Source organism: Mastigoproctus giganteus, chromosome 8, assembly GCF_048544385.1.
Source record: "Mastigoproctus giganteus isolate SK-2022 chromosome 8, ASM4854438v1, whole genome shotgun sequence".
Classification (NCBI taxonomy): domain Eukaryota; kingdom Metazoa; phylum Arthropoda; class Arachnida; order Uropygi; family Thelyphonidae; genus Mastigoproctus; species Mastigoproctus giganteus.
The window spans coordinates 208,963,180-208,977,978 of NC_143582.1; the positions used below are offsets into that span (position 1 = coordinate 208,963,180).

Here is a 14,799-nt window from a genome sequence, read left to right on the forward strand (position 1 = left end):
TTGGGTTGCCAGGCAGGCACTTTACCCACCTGGCTAGCCCAGTCGGCAATGCTATTCAATATCGTATAACAATGACGGCAAATTACGAATGGTAAGATCTACAGACACTATAATTATTGACTTTCAAAATTGCTATCTAAATTCAAAATAAACCACGGAGCTTGAATAGAACTATAAAGCTACTTACAGAAAATAATTTAGTATAAAAATACGTAACAATGTATTAGAAATCTAACAGATTTCTAAATTAGAAATTGTATTAGAAATACAAAAAAAAAAACTGTATTAGAAATCTAACAGATTTCTAATACAGTTTTCTAATACAGATTTCTAATACAGTTTTCAAATAAACTAGAAATCTAACAGATTTCTAATAGAGTGCTATGTATTTCGGTATCTGGTTTTACGTTAAACCTTACACTATGAAGTTCAGGATTTAAGTTAAGCTATTCCATATTGTATAACAATCACGGCAAGTTACGAATGGTAAGATCTACAGACACTACAATTATTGACTTTCAAAATCGCTATCTCAATTCAAATTAAACCACGGAGCTTGACTAGAACTATAAAGCTACTTATAGATAATAATTTAGTATTAAAATTAAGTCAATAAAACAACTAAATATAAATAAAAACTTAGGGTTCACTGGAGTTGTAAAAAATCTTGGCCAACGTGGTAATAACCACACAGTATATATCATTCACTTCAATCCTAGCTGCACAGAACAAACTTGAGGGCACTGTTGGGATTACTTGGAGGTAAGTTTTACAGCACATAGACCTTGAGAGGAAACCATTATAGGAGATATCAAAGAATTTTGCAGACTCTTGTCCATGGAAGTTTATCAAGCTTAGCAAGTTTTCTTCTCCAAGGCCCACACTAGTAGGGACAGCGACTGATTACAATCCTAGAGTATTGGCATTAGCAGAGGCACACTTCCTCAGCTGTAGGAGAGACTTCTTCTACAGGGATTTTAGCATTAGCATTAGCATTAGTAGAGGCATTTGATGCAAGAAAGCAAGCTTATGCAGCATCAGCCAAAAAAAAAAAAAAAAAAAAAACCCACTTCCACTTCACCCCTCTGTTCGTTCAAAATACCTGTCCAGCTGAGCCTTAAACTTATTTAGGCTATCAACCTCCACCACAAGGGATGGAAGTCTGTTCCACCAACCAACCACCCGCTGGCCAAAAAGCAAATTTCCGCACGTCTATCCTGCATCTGTCTTTCCTCAATTTGAATTTATGCCCTCTCAGGTGATTTTTCTGAGCTAGAGGAAGAATCCCATCAGCATTGAGCATGCTTAAACCATTCAAGGATTTATACACCTCTATCAGATCACCTCGCTGGTGCCTAGTCTCCAGACACTGTAATTTGCAAAACTTAAGCCTTTCTTCGTAAGAGCACCCCTTTGTTCCATTCACTAATCTTGTTGCCCTTCTCTGTACTCGTTCCAGCAGCTCTACATCCTTCTTGAAATGAGGCCTCCAGACCTGTATACAGTACTCTAGGTGTGGCCTGACCATCGCCTTATACAATGGAATAATCACCTCCTTATCCCTGCTGGAAAAATTCCTGTATATCATTGACAATACTCCATGAGCTACTCTTGCAGCCCGTCGGCACTGCTCAGAGAACTTCATATCTGCCTGCACAACCACCCCCAAGTCCCTTTCATTCTCTACCACTGTCAGTGTAGTACCACAGAGTTGATACGTTGCTCTGGGGGTTGCTGTTTCCCATGTGTAGTACTTTACATTTGTCAAAGTTAAACTTCATTTGCCACCTCTCAGCCCATCTGCTCAACCTATGCAGATCCTGCTGCAGCAGCATAGTGTCAGTAGTGTCCTTGACAACCCTGCCAACCTTTGTATCGTCTGCAAATTTGGACATTAAGCTTGATATACCATCATCAATATCATTTATAAATACAGAAAACAATAATGGACCCAACACTGAGCCCTGAGGGACTCCACTAATAACATCAGTCCACGATGAGCAGTGTCCATTGATTACCACTCTCTGTCTTCTTCCCCTCAACCACCCCTTTATCCATAGCAGCAATTTGCCTCCAATGTCACACTGCTCCAATTTGTGTAGCAGTCTTCCATGTGCAACAGTATCAAAAGCCTTTCTAAGATCCAAGTATATAATATCAAAGTTATTCCCTGCATCCAGTTCTTTTGTGACTGCATCATAGTATCCAATCAAGTTGGTCAGGCAAGACTTCCCCTTAACAAAACCATGCTGTGTCTGAGATATAACTGAAGTCTTGTCTAAATGATCCTGCAGTGCTTCTTTAACCAGTGCCTCCATTAATTTTCCTGGAACAGAAGTTAAGCTCACAGGTCTATAATTACTTGTGTCAGCCTTTGATCCTCCTTTGTGAATTGGGGTCACATTTGCACATTTCCAGTCTATGGGTACCTCCCCATGGGATGGAATACACTTAAATAGAAAGGGTGCAAGAATATTTGCTGATGCTATCAAGGCAGTGTTAGGTGTGTGGGAAAACTGCTAGGTTGGGGAATTCACAGCCTAAAAGATTAACAGTATCCACAGGCAGAGGCAAAAGTGATTCTTGCACTACTTCTGTTGTAACGAGCAACAGCCTGGAAAACAAGGTGCAGGGGATTTCAGAGACTGCTGGGAGTCATTGTGGAACAAGTAAATACATGGGCTGTGTAACTACATGTAGCTAAGAATAGGAACAGGTGCATGTATACTTGTGTGTAAACCAATGCTAGGAGTTTGGAAATAAATTTGATGAATTTGAGGTGTTGGTCAAAACATCAAAGGCAGATATTGTTGGAATATTATCAGAAACGTGATGTCACACAGATATAAGAAATGCAGAAATGGAATTAGGGAAGTACAATGTGTATAGGAAGGATAGGAAGGGAGGAGGGGTTATGCTATTAGTTAAGAAACACATAAAATCCAAGGAAGTACAGCCAGTCGACATAGGTGGATAGAGCAGTGTCGAGTCAGTTTGGTGTGACTTAAGCACTGGGAAAGCAAAATTGAGAGTAGGAGTGTGTTATAGGTCTAATGACTCTGATGAGTATAATAAACAACTGTACAGAGAAATAGAGTGGGCCAGTAAAATAGTGTCTTACAATGGGATATTTTAATTTCCCAGATACTGACTGGAATTTGTGGGTTAGTCACTCACACACTAGCAAGGCTTTTGCCAATTTATTGGATGATGTTTTCTACAGCAGCATGTTGGGGAGGCAACTAGAAGGAGTAATACTCTTGTTTTGATTATCAGTAATGATTCTTCATGCATTAAGAATCCAGATAAAGGAACCAGTAGGTAGCAGTGATCACAGTGTGCTGAAGTGGGATTTACTCAAAGAAGTAACTACCATTAGGGGTAAAGGGAAGGGTTTTGCTTTCTTAAAGGTAACTATGGTGGTCTGAGACAGTATTTAAATTCTATATGGTGGGACCAACTGATGATGTTACCAACAGCAAATTCAAAATGGGAAGCATTCAAAGAATTAATCTTGGAAGCTACTAGGCTTTTCATTCCAACTAAAAAATACTTTTCAAGGTTTAGGCCGATATGGATATCAGATGAACTAATGAGACTTGTGGCAGAGAAGAAAAATGCATGGGATACATAAAAATTAACAGGTGACACAGAAGCCTATGAGATATAAGCTGGTCTGTAACCAAGTCATAAAGGTGTTAGGCAGGCAAAGGCATATTTTAGCAATAAATAGACTCATACACCAACCATGAATATATAACTATTTTACTCTAACTAAAATATTTACAAATTAAAATAAAATAAATATTTACAAAAACTGCTATTATATTAATTTAAATTATGTACATTGTAAAAAACATTAAAACTGTGATGAAATCCTTGGGATAAAATACACTAAAATAAACCGGATGAAAAGCGATAAAAATCTGGAGCTTTTGGAAGCATCGGCTTCCTTCCTCAGCAGTAACAAAACTTCCTGCAGCACGTCCTTATATAACAGGCTCACGGTACTTATACACGTTGTTCAGTCAGCGCATGGTCTGAACTGGAAGTGGAAGTTTTGTTACTGCTGAGGAAGGAAGCCGATGCTTCCGAAAGCTCCAGATTTTTATCGCTTTTAATCCGGTTTATTTTAGTGTATTTTATCGCAAGGATTTCATCACAGTTTTAATGTTTTTTACAATGTACATAATTTAAATTAATATAATAGGTTTTTGTAAATATTTATTTTATTTTATTTTAATTTGTAAATATTTTAGTTACAGTAAAATACTTATATTTTCATGGTTGGTGTAGGAGTCTATTTATTGCTAAAATATGAATTTGCCCAACCTCAGAGGCCTTTTCTAGACCCCGTTGCTGCTGCAACAGGATCTAGAAAAGTTGAGCAGATGGCTGAGAGGTGGCAAATGAAGTTTAACATTGACAAATGTAAAGTACTACATATGGGAAATAGCAACCCCAGAGCAACGTATCAACTCTGTGGTACTACACTGATAGTGGTAGGGAATGAAAAGGACCTGGGGGTAATTGTGCAGGCAGATATGAAGTTCTCTGAGCAGTTCAGATGGGCTGCAAGAGTAGCTCATGGTGTCTTTTCAATGATATACAGGAATTTTTCTAGCAAGGATAAGGAGATGATTATTCTCTTGTATAAGGCAATGGTCAGGCCACACCTTGAGTACTGTACACAGGTCTGGAGGCCTCATTTTAATAAGGATTTAGAGCTGCTGAAACGAGTACAGAGATATGCAACAAGACTAGTGAAGGGAACAAAGGGTTGCTCTTATGAAGAAAGGCTTTAAGGTTTGCAAATTACAGTGTCTGGAGACTAGGCACCTGCAAGGTGATCTGATTGAGGTGTATAAAGCCTTGAATGGTTTGAGCATGCTCAATGCTAATGAGATTCTTCCTCTTGCTCTAATTCAAATCAAAAGGGACTTTGAAGCCTCTTGCTCAGAATAATAGCCTGAGAGGGAATAAATTCAAATTGAGGAATGACAGTTGCAGGAAAGATGTGCGGAAATTTGCCTTTAGCCAGCGGGTAGTTGATTGCTGGAACAAACTTCCATCTGTCATTGAAGAAGTTGATAGCTTAAACAGATTCAAGGCAGAACCAGACAAACATTTGGAGCGAGTGGATGGGTCAAATGAGAAGGGTTTCTTTTTGGCTGATGTTGTACAAGCTTGCTCTCTTGCATCATATGCCTTTGCTAATGCTAATAATTTGTGGGGGGGGGCACTATTCCTTGTACCTGAGATTGGTTAATTACAATCCTGACTGAAGAGGCCTTTAAGAACCCTTCTGGTCTCTGAAGAGATTCACACCCAAACCATACGAAACATGCGATAAGTGATGAAAACAACACTGTCAAAGAAAACAAGGAAAGAAGTCAGACGTTAATAAACTCAGTCATTAAAGGACAGTATGCAGGAGAAATATGGAAAAAACCTTGGCATGTAATTATTACATTCATGATAATTGTCCTAGTCCTTCACACAAACAATGAAGGAACTAATTCTGGATTCTCTTCAATTCCATTTACTTGTATGTTTTCTGTAAAGTTATAAGGAAAGAGTGCAGAACCTGGGTTGGATTGGGTTGCTTTAAAATAAATTATGATTAAATGCTGAACATTTAAGGCCATCAAGAGACAAAATAGCATGCCTATAACTTCTGTGTAATGTAGGTTGGTTAGCATAGGATATAAAAATGAGAATATAAAGCAATTTTATATGACATAATCTTAGAATATTATCAATATTACATTCTATTAGAATAAATCTAATACAGTTTATCCCAGATTGGCACTGTAAACTGATACACTTACAACCTTCACATATCAGAAAAAGTAAAAGTCAATATTGAATCAGAAATTTCAACGATAACAGTTCAAGCACCATATCACGTCTCATCACAGAAAAGAGCAATAATATGCTGAAAAGAATTTGTACTTACATTTGAGGCGGAGAGGAGAACACTTTCAAAATTTATTGTAATTTCTATTATAATTATGCTTATAATAATAGCTGAAATATAACTTATTTTAATCTCTTATTATAATTATATTAATAATAAAAGAAATAAAACTAAAAATACATTATGGATTGCATATCTTTTGAAACACCCTTGATCAAAGAAAAACAAATCCCTTTCCAAATGCAACCCATTACTTAATCCAACTCCCATCCTGGTTATTATTATTGGTTATTGGATTTTTTTTTAGGAGCATTAGCAACTAAGGCCATATTGCTCCGGGGATATGCAGTGGTCATTCCCTGACCTTTCCGCATCCTCCGTATTTGGTGGATCACGGGCTCAAACCCCGGTCTAATCAAGAAGCGTGTGCTACGCACTGCTGCTCCTGCCCACATGGCTACGGAGGCGCCCTCCCATCCTGATGTAGTACGGTGATTTCAAATACTATATATTTTCAACAAGAATTAAAGTTCAAGTTGGTGGCTAATGCATATGTACGAATAAGCATGTTTCTAATTTTGATTGCCTCTGTCTTTATGTTTTTTAAGTAATTTTTTTAAAAATTACTTATTAATATAAGTAATTTTTCATTACTTATATTAATACTTGTATTAAAAATATCAAACTACTAGCAGAAGTGGAAAATGAAATAGCTAATAGAGCAACAATTTTGTAAACAAAGAAAATTGGATATGTAGGATACAATTCTTTCCTAAGAAATAAATAACATTTGAAAAAGTGGAGTCAGCCATCTATAAATACAAATTAATGGATGACACTAAGAATGATTATCTGGTTGAATTTTTCTCCTAAACTGGACAGCAGAAACTATGCTTGGTGATTTTTATAACTGTAAAAATATAAGAAACACATAGAAAAAGAACTGCGTGTGTACCCTGTATGCACAAAATATGTTTTATTTTATGTGAAAACATCTTTGACAAAAATCAAAACCGTTTAAATTTTTAAAATCTTACAGCTAGAACCGAAGTTATGAATAATGTAACATTTTATGCTCACACCTGGTACTTACTCTACCGAATCAACGTTAGTGATTGAGTTAGCATCATTAGCATCATTTTCATTACCAATTAGTTTTACATCAGTCCAAAAAATTTAGTAGGTTCCACTAAAGATGTTTTCATATTAAAAACTGAAGAGTTTTGATAAGAGTATAAAATACTTACAGGGCCCTCAGGTGGACAATTATAGTTTCCTTTAGAGTCAAACTGGTACTCTGCTATTACGACAACTTCTTTACAATAAAACTTATGTAAAAGAGTAATTAATGTTCTTCTGTCCCAGTCATCTGTTACTCGGCCTCCATAATTACATTCACCAGTTAAATAACGCAATGCATCAAAGGGAATTTCCTAGAAATTCAAAAAATTATATCAGTTCATTTGAATAATTATTTAATCCTTACATTAAGCTTGCTTAATTATTTTTAATTAAGTGAAAGATAATTATATGGTGTAGTAAATTGTAAATAATATTCTAATAGATTTCAATGCAGTCAGACAAGTATTTTACTTATAATATTGTGTGTATACAGTATCATTGAATTTTCTCTTGTTTTTCAACAATTTTCACACAGTATCAATGTTTATAATAATAACTCAAATATAACTTTATTGTAATTTCTATTATAATTATATTTAAAATTATTCATCACCATTTTGCAAACCTAATAATTTTTTGTGGAAATCCCATATATTTTTGAAAACATTAATACATATATATACAAATTAAATAAAAAAATCATAAACAAAACATTTGCAAAATCCCTGAGATTCCATGGGAAACCTCATAGTTCTGCAGAACACATATTGAAAATCTCTAGCATACGAGGTACTACCGAAATGTTCCCGAAATTTGAATGTTGAGTGAGAACTATATCTAGTAAGGACTAGTGGCACTAGATAATCCTGCATACATCCTTTGTGAATCAGTGTACCATGTGCCATCAGACTGGATAGAGTCATTGAATATTTATGTGCAGTTCTTTGGAGGTGTGTTTTGCATATTTTGCGATTGTTGTGATGGCTGATGTGAGAGAGCAACATTCTTGCATCAAGTTTTGTTTCCTTCTTAACGATACAGCAGCAGAAAGCCATAAGAAGTTTAAACAAGCTTTTGGTGACAATGCTTTAGGCCAGATGCAGACCTACTACTGGTTTAACTGTCTTAAAAACGGTCGAATGTCGGTTCAAGATGACGATTGCTTTGGGCGTCCATCATTGAGCACCACCCAAGAAAATGTCGCAAAAGTTCAGGCGGAAATCTTTGAAGACTGCAGTCGGACCATCCAAGATGTTTGTGGCATTGTAGGACATTGTGCAGCAAGTGTCAGCAGATTTTGTCAGACGAGTTGAACATGAGAAGGATTGCGGCCAAGTTCGTGCCCTGGTTACTGAGCGAAGACCAAAAGAGACATTGCATGGAAGTTAGTAGAGATCTTCAAGAATGGGCCAGGAGCGATCAAAACTTTCTTTCTACAGTCGCTAATGGTGACAAGAGTTGGGTATATGGTTATTACCCAGAAACCAAGCAACATCATCCCAGTGGAAGAGCCCATCTTCACCCCGACCGAAGAAAGCCCGACAAGTGAGGAGCAATGTGAAGTCCATGCTGATCTGTTTTCTGGACATTGACGGGATTATTCATAAGAAATTCATCCCTTCTAGCCAGACTGTCATGCAAAGTTCTACTGCAATGTCCTGAGACAATTAAGGGAAGCCATCATAGGAAACATCCAGAGAAGTGGCGCACAAAGAACTGGGTCCTTCATCATGACAATGTGCTGGCCCAAACATCTCTCACTGTGGCTCAGTTTTTGGCATCCAACAACATGACAATCATCCCCACCCCCCTTATTCACCAGACTTAGCCCCCTGCGACTTTTTCCTCTTCCCAAGAATGAAAATCAATCTGAATCAAGGACAAAGATTTGACAGTGTAGAGGATATTCAAACCAAATTGCAGGGGGTGCTGAACACTATGATGAAGAAGGGCTTTCAGGATGAATTCAAATCATGGGAGAAGCGCTGGGATCAGTGTTTATGCTCTCAAGGGGACTACTTCAAAGGTGATGGTGGCAAATAAGACCCAGGGTGAGTAATTTATTTTATAAATACATTTCAGGAACTTTTGGGTAGCACCTCATACACTAAAAATCAGACTGACTGAAGTGACAGAATTTTTGAGCTCTGTCAAAATGGGTTTATTTTTGGGATAAATCTTTTTGCTCTTTTAAATCTGTTGTAATTTGCATTTTTTATTGTTCTGATGATTTAAGTATGTTTGAATGCACTAGAATATTATTTAAAATTTATGATGTGTGGCAATAAAGTTCCCGGACTGGTGCTGCTGCGGTCATGTTTGACAAGTTTGAAAATAAATGGAAGTGATTTGTTGTAGTTCAAATTTCCTTCAACAGATGGTGGTACAGAGAGTGTCAAGTAGTCTGACAGGTTGCAAGTAATGACTAATTTTGTTAGTAGTGTTAACAATCCATGTCACATTGCAATTGAGCAATGAACAAATATCAAATTTTGCTTTATTCTGGAAAAATCTGCAACCAAAACATATCAAAAGTTAAAACTGCTTATGGTGATGAAACGGTAAGTCATGCCAGGGTGACAGTGATGAAGCAATAAGAATATACCATGAAATGTCTAATTCCCATCTGCATGTAATTTCCAACTGGAAATAAACAAATATTCTAACATAGGTTGAAGTGCTTTATTCCTATTTTTACAAGTTTTACTTTATCTACATACCATGCCACTCAAGCAACATTTTGTTATATGTTGCACTACTCTGTATTGACCAGCAATCTTTGGATTATATTGCGTGACCTAAATAGTTAATTGTCAATATTAAGCAGATTGGACCACTAGCTGCACACAAACATGGACAATCTTTCAATCTTAACAAAATTTTCAGATTTACGCTGGATAATCAAATATCATCTTCTTTAACACACAAAATTTTTAACATAAGAGCACTTACCTCAAGGAGAGAACACTCTTGATTAAAACATTAACATAAGAAATAATGGATTTAAACACACTAGATGAGATATACCAGATAACAGAGTAGATCTAGACATTAAATACAAGAAAATTTAATGTCTAGAAAACTGAGTGCTGGAGATGTTTGAAGCAGATTCTTATTTGAAAAGATAAGCCAAAACTGGATTTTAGAAGGATTAAATTTAACTAAGTTAAATTTAGTTCTAACCAGTGGTGGCTCATGACTCTAATGTATGGGGGTGCTGCTTCTTAAAGTTACATTAAATTGCCTTGGTTATAAGACATGTAGGCATACCCTTCGCGGTCAATGATCAAATCAGCACTGCTCACTCCGCTGCTCCTTTAACTCATTTCATCACCTCTAAAAAATGTGTATCGGCAAGTTGCCAATGGCAACCCACTGGCCAGGCATTGACTCAACCACTGGGAGAAAAATGTGGAACTGTCTAGCGCACAGTTCCCCCTACAGCTAAACTTCAAAGTTGAAAACGATTTTGTGTTTTTATTCGTTTATTATTCAAATGATTATTGGAAATAGTTGTTTTCCAATGAATCAAAGGCCTTAGGCTATGGTTGGGCCTGGATGTCCTGGACTTTGTTTAATACTTGTATTAAATAAATCAATTTTTTTTTTTATATTTATTTTATTTTATTTATTTATTTTTTTAATTATTGGAAATACAGGATGATTATACTATATGCAGGACCTGCTAATAAAAATATTCATTGCGTTTCATTGTTCTTCACAAAATTTCACATAACTCTGTTTACCGTATATTTAGATTTAAAAAGCTGGGGGTGCTGCAGTTCCGCAGTGCTACCAAAGGGCTGCCCCTGCTTCTAATCCCTTCCCCCTCCATGGAGAATTAAATCTGCAATTAAAGAACCGGTGGTGGATATTTGAGAAGCCGTGGCTGTTTGTGCTGAGAAGAGTTTGTCACCTTGAAAAGTGTAATGTACGGTAGTGTCAACAACAAAATTATGGATATGATTTCCAGTCAATGGGAAAAGTCATTAATAAACAGGAGCTAAAGAGTGGATGGAGGAACTGAACCTTATGAAAGTTCAGCATTAGCTGAGAAGTTAAAAAATAGAGTGCCAACTGCCATTACATTCAGTGATTGGTCAGAGAGGAAAATAACTATTCAATTGCAAAAATTAGAGGAAAGACCAAAAAATGAAATTTGCACAGAAGGAATTTAGGTCTAACCTAATCAAAAGCCTTGGAAATTTCAAGAGCAACCACTTGAATTTCTCAGAGCTGAAATAAATTAAGAAGTTGTCGGGAGATTTAGTTCTTTTCTACAGATAGGTTTTCCCTTTTTAGTCTATTTGATGCCCTGGTATAGATGAGAAATAATATATATGGGGGATGGTCAACTCCCACACAACTCAAACTCTCTCCAGTCACAGCTGGCAGAGTAAAGGAAACAAGGTTTTATTCATTAGTTAAGTATATTTATAAGTTAGTAAGTGACAAAGCAACAGAATATTATTCTGAAATATATTCTGACTTTCTCATTATAATATAGGAAATATAGTGTTCTCTATTACATCATCATGAAAGATTTAAATCTTACATGTTGATGTTTCAAGTATTTTTAAATTTATTACTTCTTCTCAATGTGTACTATGATTCAATGTTACACATGCTGAAATAGGAGAATTAAATAAATACTGAATATAGACTGCACGATTGAGATAAAACCCAAAAAAAAGATAATCTCACATGGCAGATATGCTAACAAAATGAAAATCCCAGTTTTCTTATCCCCATTTGTTAACAGCGGGAACAAAAACAGGCACTTACTTCATATTCATTTAGAAACATTACAAGTTGCTGGACACTTATACGAAGATCAGTTTCATTGAATTCATATGGTATATTCCATCCAAGTGGTCCAAACTTTCTTCTTTCTTGAACCAAAGCATGGAAGAAACTAAGTCCATACAATAGTTTTTTAAAGGCATCCTAAAAAATTCATACACAAGAATTAATAAAATGTGTGCAAGCACAAATATGCATTTTATATGAATTTATTCAAAAGAGCAATTCATCTTTTTTAAAAACACATTACTTCGATATATCAGAAGGCTAAGTTAAATTAATCACTAAAATTAAAGAAAGTGTAACATTTCATTTCAAATACTCTTAAATTTTCATGTGGCAAGAAGAACACACATATTTATATAAAAATGTTTGAGTAACAAGAATGTGGAAATAAGAAGGTAGAAAAATGGAAATAAGATGTTAGAAAATGGGTAAGTAGCAGTGGCGTAGCTACCACGTAGGCAGGCAAGGCAATTGCCTCAGGGCTATTTAGGGGTCGGGCATCTTTGGCTGTCTCCTGTTTTTGCAATTTTCATTAATTAAGCTGTTTTGTTTGTTATTTGGTTTTTAGGAGCATTAGCAACTAAGGCCATACTACTCTGAGAATATGCGGTGGTCATTTCCTGACCTTTCCACATCCTCCGTATTTGTGGTGATGGGCATTAATTAAGCAGGGGGCCCGAACATGTTCTTTGCCTCCGGGCCCAAAAAAGGGTAGCTACGGTACTGGCAAGTAGGTAAGAGTGCAATCAAAGGTAGAAAATGCAAAAAGGATGGTGCCACACAACTTACAAAACTGGACTCTCATCAGGTCTCAACAGCCAGGAATGCAAGCAAATTGACAACACGTTGTCTTAATTTCTGATGTAAACAAGCCAAAGCATAAACATTAATAAAAATGAAAATAAAATTTTGTTACCAAAATAAATGAAAATGAAAATAAAATTTTTTATAAACAAAATAAAAAATTACAAGGATTAAAAGAGTTTTTTTTTGAAAATGGCTTGTGAACTTTACAGTTGATACTACGAAGATGAGAAATTAAAACTGGAATTGACAACAGAAATTTCTAGAGACAAATAATTTATTAGTCTAATCCAAGTTAAGGTAAAGTGATTTGAAAACACAGTAAAAAGCAATAGCCATAAAAGAAAGCAAGAGATGGGATAACACTTAGGCAAAGTTACAAGAGACAGCTTGCAGAAAAAAATTAAATATAGATATAAAACCAAACAATAGTGGCATCTGGAAATAAATTTTCAACCACAATCTAGAAATTTCTAAGAGTAAAAAAACATTTCAAGTGAGCAAAAGAATGGAAAAAAATAAGTTAAATAATAAATAATAAAAATTTATTAAAAATATAAATTAATACAATTTAATTTATTTATTAAAATTAAAAATAAATAATATCTCTACAATTTAAGTAATTTTTTTCATGTTTTTGTTCATCTAACATGTTTTTCACTCTTAGAAATGTCTAGATTCTGGTCAAAATAAATTTTCAACCAGAATCAAGAAATGCCACTATTGTTTAGTTTTATATCTATTTCACTTTTTTCCACAAGCTGTTGCTTGTAAATTTGCCTAAGTGTTATCTCAAGTCCCTTGCTCTCTTTTAAGGCTACTTGCTTTTTACTATGTTTTCAAATCTCTTTACCTTAACTTGGATTACACTAATAAGTTATTTGTCTCTAGAAATTTCTGTTGTCAATTCCATAGTTTTAATTTTCATCTTCATAGTATCAACTGTAAAGTTCACAAGCCATTTTCAAAAAAAATGCTCCTTTTAATCCTTGTAAGTTTTTTATTTTGTTCACAACAAATTTTTTCATTTATTTTGGTAAAACAATTTTTAATTTTATTCTCATTCTTATTTATGTTTATGCTTTTTACCCTTTGGCTTGTGGTCTTCATTTCTGATGTAAATCTAAAACCTCAACTTATACAACTGTCATGTTGCTATTTTGCTTGCAATCCTGGCCATTGGCACCTGATGAGAGGCTGGTTTTGTAAGCTGTGTGGCAACATCCTTATTTTGTCAAATTTGTAATTATTTATCTCTTATTACACATATTTTGTTATCTTCTATCACTATCTATCTCCCTCATTTTTTTCTCTCTTACTTTATCTATATATATATATATATATATATATATATATATATATATATATATATTACATGAAGAAATCTTTCATATAAAAGAAAAAGAAGAAATTAAATTATTAAGCAAGAGAATATCACAAAATAGTGACACCAGATGGAAGTCTTTGGCAGCTATGGTGACATCACCCTTAGGGTTTATTTTCTCTGGAGGAAATGTGTATTAGCAGACTGTATAGCTGTAAGTAATTCTCCTATGAATGGTAGTGAGATTTCTGGTGATTTAAGTTGGTATGGAGTGATCAGGTGTCACAAAATATGTGAGGTTTAAAAATTAGAATAAAGAAGTTAATTTTGCAATCCCTCTTTGTTTGTTTATTCCTATATTATATAATTAATATTTTTGAATAAGCTGTACATAAGGACAAAAGTTGGTCTTGAAGAGGTGGAATTACAGATGCTAATTAAGATAAACAATGCTCATGGAGAATAAACATGTTTGACATTTGTATGGAGTCAGTAACTATCGTTTAGAAGAAAAGTAATGCTCATAGTGAAAAAAGAAAAAAATATTTATTTCCATATAGAGGAGAATATCTTAAGCAAAGAAAAGTTAGAAATTAAAGTTATCCTCAATAAAGATGTGTGAATGTCTAGAGAACTGGGCATTGTTAAATAGCAGAATTTTTTTGTATAAAATAAGACAGAAGGCTTTAGGATTGAAGTTAATTAAATTTTCTACTGGAGATCAGAATTTAGAGAACTGATTAGCATTAGTAGTGGCAAATGATACAAGAAAGCAAGCTCAGTAAAAAAAAAAAAAAAGACTTCTTCCCATTTCACTTAT

General features: G+C 34.9%; 1 protein-coding gene across 1 annotated transcript in view; it reads right to left on the reverse strand.

Moving 5' to 3' along the window:
• Dhc36C (Dynein heavy chain at 36C) overlaps positions 1-14,799 on the reverse strand; it is a 592,122-nt gene that overhangs the window by 75,676 nt on the left and 501,647 nt on the right. Inside the window, exons 51-52 of the mRNA XM_090380456.1 lie at positions 11,828-11,989; positions 7,168-7,353 (exon numbers count right to left, since the gene is read on the reverse strand). Coding sequence (XP_090236582.1) covers positions 7,168-7,353; positions 11,828-11,989 — 348 coding nt within the window. The remainder of the gene's footprint in view (positions 1-7,167; positions 7,354-11,827; positions 11,990-14,799) is intronic.